General features: G+C 51.6%; 1 protein-coding gene across 4 annotated transcripts in view; it reads left to right on the top strand.

Annotated features, from left to right (window-relative positions):
• KHDRBS3 (KH RNA binding domain containing, signal transduction associated 3) overlaps positions 1-13,240 on the top strand; it is a 276,012-nt gene that overhangs the window by 243,287 nt on the left and 19,485 nt on the right. For all 4 annotated transcript variants that reach the window (XM_036337605.1, XM_036337602.1, XM_036337604.1 and 1 more), the window contains one exon: positions 3,170-3,365. In XM_036337605.1, coding sequence (XP_036193498.1) covers positions 3,170-3,365 — 196 coding nt within the window. The remainder of the gene's footprint in view (positions 1-3,169; positions 3,366-13,240) is intronic.

Genomic DNA, 13,240 nt, shown 5'->3' with positions numbered 1-13,240 from the left:
CTCTTTCATACTGCGCACAGTATAACCAGTTGCTCAGTCATTTTTAAAAAATTACATAGAAGATTGGACGGATCACAATAAAGATGTGAGTTAACCAGCAGGTTTCACAGCAGTCAGTAGCCTCCAGGTCCAAACAGGCAGCCGCAGCCGCAGCAGCAGCAGCACATGAGAGGTGGTTGGAAAGAGTCCCCCTAAATGCCCCCAGCCCCCCGGTCTGCTGGGGGGGGTCTCTGCCTGGAGACGAGGTCCGGGGATGCGGAAGCACAGGAACCCCCGAGGAGCCTGCCCTGGAGCCCCACTGATCCCCACAGGTGCCCGGGGGAGGGGGACGAGGGGAGCTGCCAGCCTACACGTCCCCCACTAGGGATCGAGCCCACAACCCAGGTGTGTGCTCTTGACCAGAATCGAACCCGGGACCCTTCAGTCTGCAGGCCGACGCTCATTCCCTGAGCCCCACCGGCGAGGGCCAGGGCATCTGTTGGGAAGTCTCGGTCTCCATCAGCCCTGACAGTGTTGCCCGCTGAGGGGCGGGAGCTGCGGCTGCCCCGCCTTTTCCGTGTCTAGCCCTCCTTCCCGCCAGCCTCCGGCAGGAAGGGAGCCACCGAATGATGAGGCTGTCCTCTCGGAAGCGCACTCCCAGGAAGGAGGAAAAGTTGTCAAATGCATGAGGGGTTCCGCAGGGGAAGTGAATGACCCCACAGGCCATTCCTGCACCAGGCGTGGGCCTCACATGGATCCCTGGGCACGTGGATCTCACTGGGACACAGATTTGAGGCGAAGGCCCTGAGGTCGGATCCCGAAGATCCCCTGGTGGCCTCCCTTCCTGCTGCCCAGGCCGTACCTGCCTTTCCCATGGTCACTGGTTAACATGCTGGCGCTGCCTGCGCGTCCCAGCTTCTGCCGCCAAATCTATGGCTTTACCCTATTTTCCTGCTGCTCATAGAATTTAGGAATAAAAGCCAAACAGTGCAGTAGGTTCACTCTCACTCTGCCAGGCTCTTACTGTGGCTAAATGTACACAGTGTGTATCAGTGCACTGTTGCTCCATCTGTGACGTGAGGACTGGGTGGAGTGGTACCTTCCCGCAGCTCCCTCCTCCTCCTCCAGGAAGCAGCAGACGGAGGCATCAGGACAGAGGAGCCTGCATGGTCATCACCGCTCACCGGCGCCTGCTCTAGGCACTTTATATGTCCTGTGGGTGAACCTCGCATCCGTCCTGTGAGAGCTCATGTTGTGAAACTCACTTTACAGATGGGAAAACCAAGGCGAAGCAGTGACGTGACAGAGTAGATCTGGGCATGTTGGAACCCAAAGCATGTGCCTTTTCATCGCATCTTAAAACCTGCTACTAATTGACAAGCTAAATAAGTCATTTCTGATTAATCCATACTTATTGTCGTCGGCCGTTTAAAGCCCTGTTCCCTCCAAAATAGCTGTTCCCTACTAAGACCTCTCTGGGTTATTTTTATATTTGAGGTTCAAAGCCAGAAACCCTGGTCGCTCTGCTGAGAAAACTATAAACAGAAGGAACCATTACAACCACAGGCGTCCATCCATCCGCTTGAGAAGCCTTCTACTCAGTTGTGTTACCTTTCTGCTCTTCCATGTCCTTGTTGAGAACAGCGCTGCACCCTGATTCTATCAATTTGAACAAACTTTTCAAGTAGAAAAAAAAAAAAATGCCCACAGATTATCATTGTGAATCTCAGCCGCCAGGCCTTTTTCTGTCCCCAGCCCCGCAGCGCAGCTCTGCCCTGAGCCTCGTTTTAGCGTTCAGCGAGTACATTGCCGTATCACAGGGCTTGTGTGTTAGCGTGTCACTCCGCATCACGCCTTCCTCTCCCCAAGGTGTCATTTAGAGCCGTACTCTCACTGCTGCTAGACTCCATTCCCATCGACGTTCCCTTGAAAATGAATCTTCAGATCATCTTTTACAGATAAGTGTCTGGAGCTACATCTCTCACACGACCTGTCTGAAATTCTGTAGCAGGCACCTCGGTGTGACTCCGTACACCCCATAGCCCACGATCTAACAAGGTCCATGATGATGGGGAGGAATTGTGAACTTCTCGAATATATAAATGCATGTCTTTCAACTTGATGAAAGACATGCGTTTATATATTCCAAAGACATAGTGACTGTTTCGTGGCCCTTATAGTAAGTACCTTGGATGGCCATGGAGGGGTATTGGATAAGGAAGCAGGTGCCTTCCTTGGCTGGTATACACACACGTCAACTGAAATACCACCAGTGGGTTAGATGCACTGCAAATGGAAACTGTGTTTTTATTCGGATCACATTGAAGACTTTTCTAGACGCGTACCAGAGGAAAAAGGATTAACGAGGCACGCTAGAAATTACAGTGTCTTCCAGTGCAGTCCAGAGTGATTGGCATTGGTAAAAATTGTTCATCTGTCTTTGCTCCTTTGTCAGTGATCCCTGGACTCTTTCTGTGGATCCATTTCTGGGCTCTGCTTTCGCCCATCGATCTGTGTGTCTAGTCCTGTCTTCAGTCCTCACCCTCTGGATTACTGTAGCTTTTAAGTGAGTCTTGCAATCAGGCATTATGAGCCCTCCAACATTTTTCTTCTTGAGCACTGTATTGTCTCTTCTGTTTGTTTTTATCTTTCCTTGTATACTTTAGAATCTGTTGGTCCAGCTACAAAATAGCTTGCTGGGATTTGGATGGGGATTGCACTGAGTCCATACATCAAGTCGGGAAGAATTGGCAACTGAGCACTATTGACTCGTAAAACCATGAGCTTGGACTGTTTCTCTTTCATTTCCCTCCTCAGAGTCTTGTATTTTTTTTAAACATGGTTTCTGTACACATTTTCTTAGCTGTGTGCCAAAGCATTTCATTTCACTTCTTTTGTTGCCTCAGTAAGTGCTGTTGTGTGTGTCTTTAAAAAATACTTGATTTATTGATTAGGGCAGGTTTAGGGTCTCAGCGAAATCGGGGGCGTCTCGGATGTTCGAGGTTTCGCGGCGCGGGGCCGGCTGCCTGGCAGGCTTCTTTCTGGGGGACGCCCGCTGCTTCTCTTGCTTTGCTTGCTCCTTCGCATATCGGCCCCTCCTTTCTTTTACGGGACCGTGGGTTCCTCTGAGGTGTCGGCGGGACGTCAGAGAACATGACAGACACTGCTAACCTGTCCCTCTTGCTTGCAGGGGCAGGGGAGGCGTCACCGCCAGGCCCGTTGGCGTTGTGGCCCCACGAGGGGCGTCGGCGTCCAGGGGAGTCCTTTCCACCCGAGGGCTTGTGAGTCGGGGACGAGGCCTTCTCACCCCCAGAGCAAGAGGAGTCCCCCCAACCGGGTACAGACCTCCACCGCCACCCCCAACGCAGGAGACCTACGGCGATTACGTAAGTGACAGCATCACAGCAGCTCTGACGATGGGGTTGACCCAACGCACCTACCCCAGCCAGGGACCCTCTCACCTCGTGTCCCTTCCTGGCTGTCCCCCTGATGTGTTAGCCGTGCATATTGAATACTTGGTGCTGGAGGCACAGAAGCGGGAGGAGAAAGAGCCTGGCTCACCCCCTAGCTGAGGTCGAGCTGCTGACGGTGACTCTGGGTGGTGGGTCTGGAGTTCACGACGAGGCTCAAGGCCATGTCGCCCGCTTCTGTAGGATGTTCACGTAACACCCTCTCACAGTCCACCTCGGGCCCCTCTTCGTAATCCAGTCATTTAAGAGTCACTGCCTGGTGCCGGGCCGTCTCCACACTGAAGGGCTTCCTCTAACGCTCTGCTGCCTGATGTGGATTCTTAGCCGACATCCTTCTCAGGGAAGAAAACAGAAATTCGCCGTTTTTTAAATTCAGGCACATCAGTTCTTCTCGTTCCCCATTCAGTAATTCTTTGATCGGGTCCATAGCCTTACTGAACATGCGAGGAGGAAAATCTAACCCTGAAAACCGGCTGGGGGGTGGGGAGAGGAACTCTTACGAGAATACAAACCCCTCGGATCCTTGCTGGGACCTCCCAGTTTGCCGTAAAGGAAGAGCATGAGTAGTGGACAGACGTTTCACATCAGTAATCGAAGTGTTAAAGGACGAGTGTGTGACTGTCGTCAAAGAGAGGGAGGCAGTGAGAGGGCTGAAATGCGGGACCCAGTTGGTATTCATGTTTTGCTCTTTATTTTCTTTTAATTGAATTTATTGGGGTGGCGTTGGTTAATGCAATTATATAGGGTTCCGGCGTACAGTTCTGTGATACGTCATCTGTACATTGTGTTTTGTGTTCACCACTCCAAGTCCTGCCTCCTTCCATCACTGTTTGTGCCCCCTTTGCCCTTCCACCTCCTCTCACCTCCCTTTCCCTCTGGTAATAGCCGTTCTGCTGTCCGTGTCCGTGAGCACTTTTCCTTAAGCCCCTCACCTTCTCACCCAGCCCTGCAACCCCGCTCCCCGCTGCCAGTCTCTTCTCCCTCCGTGAGTCTGTTTCTGCCTTGTTTCTCGGTCTGTTTTGTTCATTATAGTTCACCTAGGAGAGAAATCGTGTGGTATTGGTCTGTCTCTGACTGGCTTACTTCACTTAACATAATACTCCCCAGGCCCATCCTTGTTGTCACAAAGGGTAAATTTTCTTCTTCTTCTTCTTCTTTTCTATGGTCCAGTAGTATTCCATTGTGTGAATGTACTACAACTTTTTTATCCACTCATCTGCTGATGGGCACTGGGGCTGCTTCCAGATCTTGGCTATTATAAATAACACACTTCAGTGAACACAGGACATAAAGGGAGAGACTGACAGGGATACAGTCATAGGAGGGGAATTTAACACCCATGACATCAATGGAAAGATCTTCCAAACAGAAAATCAACAAGGAAACAGTGGCCTTAAGTGACGCACTGGATCAGATGGATGCAATTGATACCTTCGGAGCGTTTCACCCTAAAGCAGCGGAATATACGTGCTTTTCAAGTGCACATGGAGCATTTTCTAGGAGAGACCATGTTAGGACACAGAACAGGTCTCAGCAAATGTAAGAAGGTTGGAATCATATCAAACATCTTCTCTGGCCATATGCTCTGAAATTTTAAATCAGTCACAAGAAGGAAACTGAAAACACACACGAAGACATGGGCGCTAAATAACATGTTATAAACAGTGAACAGAGTGACAATGAATCGAAACATACCTTGATAATCAGACGGAACCAGCCCAAACTCTGTGGGACACAGGAGATCCGTCCTGAGAGTTTCAACCAGAAATGAGAGTGGAGAAGTGACAACTGACATCGAAGACGAAGGATTATAAGGAAATGCTGCGAACCACTGTTTGCCAACAGCTTCCAGACCTCTGCTCACGCTGCCATCTCTGCACCGACGCCTTCCTGCACGGCGACTTCGGCGACTTTGAAGCTCAGAGTAGCTGACCGCCAGCATTCCCACGGTCGTTCCAGGTCTCCCCTCCCTGGACTGGGACCTGTGGGAGGACAGGCATGGATGGCTTTTCATTTATTTCTTGAGGGGACACCTGGAAGGATGAGTGGGTGGGTGGGTGGCTTTTTCCTCTTTCTACTCAGCAGCAAGTGCGCACGGGGAGCCCCGTGGATTATACTCCACAGCTAACCTCCTGTCCGCAGCTTCACCGCCCGCCGGTCCCCTGGGAGGGTGTGGCCTCCGTCTCTTCACTTGTCTGCCTTACGGTTGGCCGGGCTCCTGTTCACCCCTGTTCTTACCAAACCTGCCATAGTAACCGCGCCGCCAGCTCCTCCACCAGCGGGACTGTGACCGGGAGGCAGGTGTAGGGGTCCTTCCCGGGGGGCTGGTGTCTGTTGGTTCCACCTCATCTCCCTCACGTGCTCTCAGGTTGGACTAATGCAGATGTGGCTGGGAGGACGACTCCCACCCGTTAACTGAGTCCCGGTTAAAGCATCGAAGAGGCCATTCGGAGCGGGAGCAGAGACCTGCCCCTGTGCTCCACGTGGCCCCGAAGCTGCGAGAGAGGAGGCTTGTCCTGAGGAAGGCGCTGCTGCTGCCACACGCGGCCCCGGCTCGGTGACATGGCAGGACAGCGGCCACCGTCTCCTCCTCTGGCGTAAGAACACTCTCTTCTGAAATGTCGACGACGGGGAGTTTCAGGGGAGGTCGCTAGGAAAAGCCACATAGACAGCGTATGTGCACTTGCATGATTACAAAGTCAGTGTTACTAACACACAGTTTATTATCACAATTTAAAATAACCCGCAGGTGTGAATAATTTTCTTATCAACGCCTGTCTTCAAACTGATGACCGTCCTGGTCCAGGCACGGCTGATAACGCGAAGCAGTGGCATCGCAGACATCGAGAATCCTCTTGTTTGGTTGCACCCTCAATTCGTCAACTGTTGCCCGTTTTGTACCATAACTTTATCTTTTATGTATCCCCATAAAAAAAAAAAGTTCTGTGGTGCATTGGATACATTTTCTTTGTTCCAAACAGTCTGGCTTCACCCATTATTTCAAATCAGTTAAACCTGAAAAGGAGTGAAAATTGAGTGTTAAAGTGTGTATATGTATTTTAAATGTACATGCAGTTCTTTTTAAATATATATAATATATATATATATTATTGATTTCAGAGAGGAAGGGGGAGAGAGAAACATCAGTGATGAAAGAGAATCATTGATTGGCTGCCTCCTGCGTGCCCCACAAACCCTCAAACGGGGCCTGTGCCCTGACCGGGAATCGAACTGTGACCTCTTGGTTCACAAGTTGGCGCTCAACCCCTGAGCCATACCCGCCGGGCACATGCAGTTCTTTAACCTAGACTCTGTGGAAAGATTCTGTGAAGCGATACTCCCATTCTTTGGAGAGCTCCCCTGAAGTTTTAATTACCTGACTGGTTTGGATTTAGCGCTGAGGAGGTTGTAGTGATGGTGGAACCTCCCAGTGCAGTGACTGCTGGCTTCGCTTTTTGACAGTAACTAATCTCTAAACTGCTTCAGTTACCTTGTTTTCCATGGTGACAAATTAAAACAGAGTACAGATTGTGAAAAGGTTATTTATGAAAATGCATTTTTAAATGTGAATTGAAAAGCCTAGGGACACCTTTTTATTTCTGACAAAAAGATGAAGGTTCTGTAATTTTTTTTTTTAATCCCCATTTTACCAGAAGCAAGAATCAGAGTCGCAGGCAATTTGCTCGCAGTGTCTGCCAGGAGCTTCACACGTCCATGTCTTCTCTAAATGCCTGAAGGATTGACCTATTTTAGAAACCCAAGACTTGAGGAAATCATTTCAGATTTAAATTTGTGAATATGCAGGAGTTTATTTTTTCCTTCCGACTTTAAACAAAACAACCCCAAAAAGTGGTTTAGGAAGGAAGGGCAGGCTGTGCACTCGGCGTCACTAAGACAGGGAGACTCGCCTTCCTGGTTGGGCCGGTCCCTCCCCAGGTAGCCCAGTGGCCATGGCTGTGTCTGCCAGCCCCCCCCCCCCCCCCCCCCGGGGAACCTGAGAGCCACTGGGTGAACCTGAATCTGAGTTTTACTGTTTTCTGGAGCATTTGGTCAGCATCATAGAACACAGTCCTTGCCTTCAAGTGGGTCCCGTCGAGAAAGCGAGACAGCCCATCCTCGCCTTGAACCCGTCCGTGGCCCCCGTTGTGTCCGGGACGGTCCTTCTCTATTGTCTGACTCTGTGTACGCGTCCAGAACAGGGTGCTTACCTTGCAGCAGAGTGATCACGCCTTTTGTCTGACTGTCCCCATGATACTCACATGATTGATGACGGCGGTCTTGCCTTCTTGTCCACAGCGTCCAGCACGTGCAACAAGGAATCAATGTTTGATTTCTTGATGCAGAGACAAATCACAGTTACTCTTCAGGGTATCAGCACCCGCCATTGACTTGCGAACAGAATGTGGAGGGAGGCCAGAGAGGGAGGACCGAGCCCTGGATGGCACGTGGGCCGACTTTCCAGAGGAGGCGACAGTGAAGCCAGGCGGGAGACGGAGTAGTGGCTCGGGCGGGCAGAGCGACGGCTTTCCAGGAAGGCACTGCTGGGATGGACAGGCGTGGGCGCGTGGCGGGCGTCGGCTGTGCCAGGGCAGCCAGGAAGCTTCGCCGGGTGCCCCGTCGGTACGCTCATCTCCATCCGCCCACTCTGATCGGTTCACTCTGCCGGTGGTGGCACAGAGTGAGGCACAGAGCAGGGCGGGAGCCTTGGGAGACACCAAGGGCTGAGGCGGTTGTCAGGGTGGGCGATGCGAACGCCAGGCCCGCTGGCCACCCAGGTCCGTCCGCGTGGGGGCTGCGTGTGGGGAGTCGCTCACAGCACAGGCTGACCCTCGGGTGGGTGGGACAGGCAGTCCTGGTACATCACAGCATGGAGGCCAAGTCAGGAGCCAAGCTGACGGCTCTCACCCCCGCGCTGTGCCTTTCGTAGCTGCGTGACCTCCGGTGAGTGGCTTCGCCGCTCTTTGCCTCCGTTTCTAGTATTTCCACGGAAATATGAGTGCTGATCGCATGAGGTTGTTAGGAGGATCGGACAGGTCCTCATAACATGTGGACAGTGTGTGAAACGGCGCCTGGCACAGAAAGGGTGACATATAAGCATTTTTATTGTTGGCCCAGAAGCCGAGTCTTCAGTTTACTGGGGTAGCTCTGTCTGTCAGGGCAGACGCTTGCTCCCTGTGTCCCAGACGAAGGTATGAGAAGCGTGGTATCTAGTACTGTTCACAGGCACCGGGACGATGCAAGTTAAAAAGAGCATCTCCGGTGTTGGCTGGAGTGGGTGCGGGTCAGTAGGCGTCCTCACCTTCGCGGTGGGAGAAATGTTTGGCACCACCTGCTGCTGCCCAGCAGGTGCCCCGGGAGGAAGAAAGGCGAATCTGGACAATACAGAATCCCGCGGCACAAAGGCTCCCGTGGCCGCCTGTTCCCCTGCAGTTCAAGGCCCCAGGTGATCTGTGTCCCGCCCACCCCCTCTCCCTCCGGGTCCCTCCACCTCTCTCTGCCTCAGGGCATCTGACTTGCTGTCACTCTGCCTGAGATGCTCCCTCCCCCTAAATACATCCCGCCCCCTCCGCTCCTTCCACTTGGCCGGAGTCTCTCTCCCGGCCACCCTGGCTGTGCCGCGTAGCCTGGTTAGAGCTGCGATGCTTGGTTCTGCCCGCCCGCCCGCGTCCCCGCTGGGTTGTCAGCCCATGAGGACGCTGTGTTTGCCTTGTCTGTGCTGTACGCCACCCCCAGCGTCCAGAACAGTGTCTGACACACCGTCGGCACGCGACAGTGCCTCCGTCCCGGGGAAGGGGCAGACCGACATAGTCCTCTCCAGCGTGGTGTGCGCAGTGTGGGCCTGTGTGCCCTCTCCCCATCTTCGCGGTTTGCTGGTTCCGTCCTGTCTTCTTTAACTTTCTGTTTGCGCTTCTCCCTTCCCTCGCCGTGGGAGTCCTGGGCTCGCCGCTTTGTTCTTTCATTTTCCCGACTTGCATTTTTGAGCACCTAGCCCAACCCAAGCACATCCCTGTGAGATAGGAGCTGCGCGAGGAGAAGGCGGTCCGTGAATAATTGACGTCAGTGTGCTTTTGGCAACCGCGTTCTACGTGGTCGGATCTCAGCTGATCTCGGTCAGCGTTTCTTCATCTGAGAGCCGCCGTGGTTAACGCTGGGACCCGTGGGCCGTGGGGATGCAGACGGCGCCGTCCCGGCAGGCGCGAGGCTGTAACGCCTGCATGGCTCCGGTGGCTCTCTGGCCTGATGGCGTGAGCGTGTCGAAGGAAACAGACCTTCACAGAAAACAAAACTGCCCTTCCTGGCAAGAACCGTGCCAGCCAGCTTCCACATACATTTGGGTTGTCTGTGTTTTGTTTTGTTTTGCTGAATTTGAGCTGGAGTCTGAACATGGGCATCAGACTCCAAAGTTGTGGGAGTCTCCAGTATCAATAATATACTTGTCACACCCATGCGATTGGATTGTCAGATGGTGTTTTATTTACATGGCGGTGGGAAACATTCTCATTTAGAATGATTAGTAATATTGTGATTTTTGTCTTTAATTATAAAATAGTGTGGTTGCATGATGTGATGTGTGCCTGGTCATTGGTGATATTCAACAAGGACATTATGACTCAAAACCCCAGAAAAAATGAATTTCTCCAAGCCTAAGAAGCTAATCTGTTCGTTTTATAAGCTCAAAGCAGCCGTCATAAAGCGAGTTTTAAGTAAGCTGCGAACACTACATTATCCATGAAAACTTCGTACCTTTTGAAATGACCAGACATCACCCTAATTAAGGTGAGGCTTTCGTAGGGTAAATGTCTTTTTTAAAAGGACTCACTAAGAGCTGAAACATTATTTTTAAAATCACCATCTTTTGTAAGTAGTTCTGTTTAAAATGGTTTTTCCCAGCTTAAATGCGATGCTTGATTTTACCTGAGACAGAAATAGAATTAAATGTCATGCTGTTTCCTTTATCCTGGAAAAGCTCCTCTTTTCAAAGCCCGACTTGCCTGCTGTCTGGCTGTGTGTGGGTCGGGGTTTGTGGGTCAGGAATGGCAGGTGGTGGAACAGGCCTCCCTTGCTGACGCCCGGCGCCGACCCTGTGCCCAGGTCGCCCTGTTGGTAAAATAGCTTCTTCATTACAGATAACAGCTCAGAGGTGTAGCTTGATGAAAAAATAAGTAAGTCTTTCTTAACGAGCCCGGGGCGTATATTCATCTACTTTTATTTCTTGTCCGCGTTCGTCCACGATTTTTAATGATGTTGCTCTGGTGTTCAGAAATATAGGGCGTCCCCAAAATTCACGCAAGATTTGAATTTTGTGTGAGCATTAACAACAGCAACAACAACAAATAAAAGCCTAATTTTACTTGGTTTATTGAATCAGATTCTAATATCTGTTGCCCTTTGATTTCAATCCCTTCAATTTGATAAGCGTTACCAAGTACCAATGATGGCCCAGGAGCAGGGACAAGACCAGTGAAGACCACGGCTTTGCGTCTGTGCCAGCAAAGCCGTGGAGGCCATTTACCCGATGTGCCATTCCATACATAACCCTATACTGTATACTTTACGAATCGATAAAAAATTTACAATTTTTAATTATAAACCTGTGTTTTCTATCAAAATTACTTCTTGCATGAATTTTGGGACACCCTATAGAACCCAGCGTCCTAAAGGGAAATTTGCTGCTGGGGGTAGGGAGCGTGAGAATCGCAGGCAGCGTGTGGCAGAGGAGTTCAGGGGTCGGCTTGTCGGAACGGACACTCTCCCTAAACGCTGCCCTTCATTGTACGTGTCCCTGATGTGCATTCATTCGAAGACACTCTCGCTCTCTTTCCTGCCACTTGTTTCGTCATTCGTTCGTCCATTCACTTACTCCTTCATTGATCAGACACGGCTGAATGCCTCTTTTTCTAAAAGTATGTTTTTATTGATTTTAGAGAGAGGGAGGAAGGGAGAGGGAGAGAGATAGAAGCATCAGTGATGAGAGAGAATCATTGATCGGCTGCCTCCTGCACGCCCCACACTGGGGATGGAGCCTGTAACCCGGGCACGTGCCCTGACCGGGAATCGAACCCTGACCTCCTGGTTCATAGGTCAACGCTCAACCCCTGAGCCATGCCCGGCCGGGCCTGGGGCGCGGCAGGCTTTGCCCCCGGAGGCCTTGGGTCCAACAACCCGGTGAACATTCACCGCCCGCCCTCCTGGGCTCCGGGCGCTGCGTGGCTGCGGGGAGGAGGAGGCATGACAGGGCCTGTCCCCAGGGGCGGGGAGGCCGCACCCCTCGTTTCTGTGCAGTGACAGAGGCGAGTGCGTCAGGCCCACCGCGGGCTCAGCGGTGGCGGGAGACTGGTCTGTGGGACTGAGATGTGACAGAAGAGGAGACTCACTTGAGCTCCATTTGACAGATTCCCCGCAGAGAGGGGCTGGCACAGACCTGCAGGGACCAGCAGGTGACCTGGGTCTAATCGTCGCATTCGAGGCCCCCGACCCTGGCCAGAAATGAGGCTGGCGCGTGCCCGGGCCAGGTCTCAAGGGGGACGGTCCCTAGGGAAAGCCCTGGGAATGTGAGGAACTGCACAAAGATTGCAAGTGAAGACAGCCATCACCCTGTCAGCCCGCCGACCGGGAGGAGCGCGTGCCATCCCAGGTTCTGGCGAGCCTTCGCGAGGAGACGCGTGGGCAGCCCTCACTCTGTAGCTCCCCCTTCTCTGCTGGGTTTGCAGTTCCACTCAATTCTGTGTTAACTTGCAACACATCACGCATTCAGGATTTTTAAAATGTCTACTCTAGCGCAGCTGGTGTGGCTCAGTGGTTGAGTGTTGACCCAGGCACCGAGAAGCCAGTGGTTCAATTCCAAGTCAGGGCACATGTCTGGGTTGCGAACTCAGTCCCCAGTAGGGGGCGTGCAAGAGGCAGCCATTGGTGATGAGTCTCTCTCATCGATATTTCTATCTCTCTCTTCCTCTCCCTTCCTCTTTCTAAAAATCAATAAAACATACTAAAAAATTTTTTTTCTAATGTAGCCTCAGAAAAATCTAAAGAGGAATTTCATAATTTCAAATTAAAAAAATAAGAAAAACAAAGAAGCAGTAGTTGGGAACACTGGAAGGTAAGAGCATTGGGAAAAAAAGAGGGGGTGCTAGTCCTTAGCCCCCAAGTCCTCAAGGACCCCTGATGTTCAGAGGCTCGGACCCAGCTTACCCCAGCAGGTCCAGGGGTCCCCAAAGGTGTGGACAGAGTTGGCGAAGAAGGAACGACACGGAGACAGCGTTCAGTTGATCAGCAGCCTAGCCAGGATCTCTACCCAAGTTCTGGTCAGGATCTCCAGCGAAGTTCTGGTTAGGATCTCCAGCCAGGTTCTGTGTCCATGTTCTCTTGCTAGGTTCTCCAGCCAGGTTCTCCAGGTTCTCCAGGTTCTCCAGCCAGGTTCAGTCACCAGGTTCTAGTCAGGTTCTCTTGCCATGTTCTATCCAGGTTCTGTAGCCAGGTTCTGTCTCTAGGATCTTCAGCCAGGTTCTCTCGCTAGGTTCTGTCTCCAGGTTCTGTGGCCAGTTTCTGTCCAGGATCTTTTGCCATGTTCTCTCCAGCAAAGTTCTTCTGTCTCTAGGTTCTGTGTTTAGGTTCTGTGTAGGTTCTGTGTCTAGGTTCTGTGTCCTGTTGTCTTGTTACATCTGTATTTATACCAGTTGATTCAGTCCTATCAATCTCTATTCCAAAGGTTAGGGCGTTTCTTATCTCCATTCCAGGGAGTAAAGATTATGTAGCTTAAGCATGATTGTTCTTAGTTAAAGTGATTAATTACC

Source organism: Myotis myotis, unplaced genomic scaffold, assembly GCF_014108235.1.
Source record: "Myotis myotis isolate mMyoMyo1 unplaced genomic scaffold, mMyoMyo1.p scaffold_m19_p_16, whole genome shotgun sequence".
Classification (NCBI taxonomy): domain Eukaryota; kingdom Metazoa; phylum Chordata; class Mammalia; order Chiroptera; family Vespertilionidae; genus Myotis; species Myotis myotis.
Note: the sequence above shows the minus strand (reverse complement) of the source record. Positions and strands in the feature narration are given on the sequence as shown.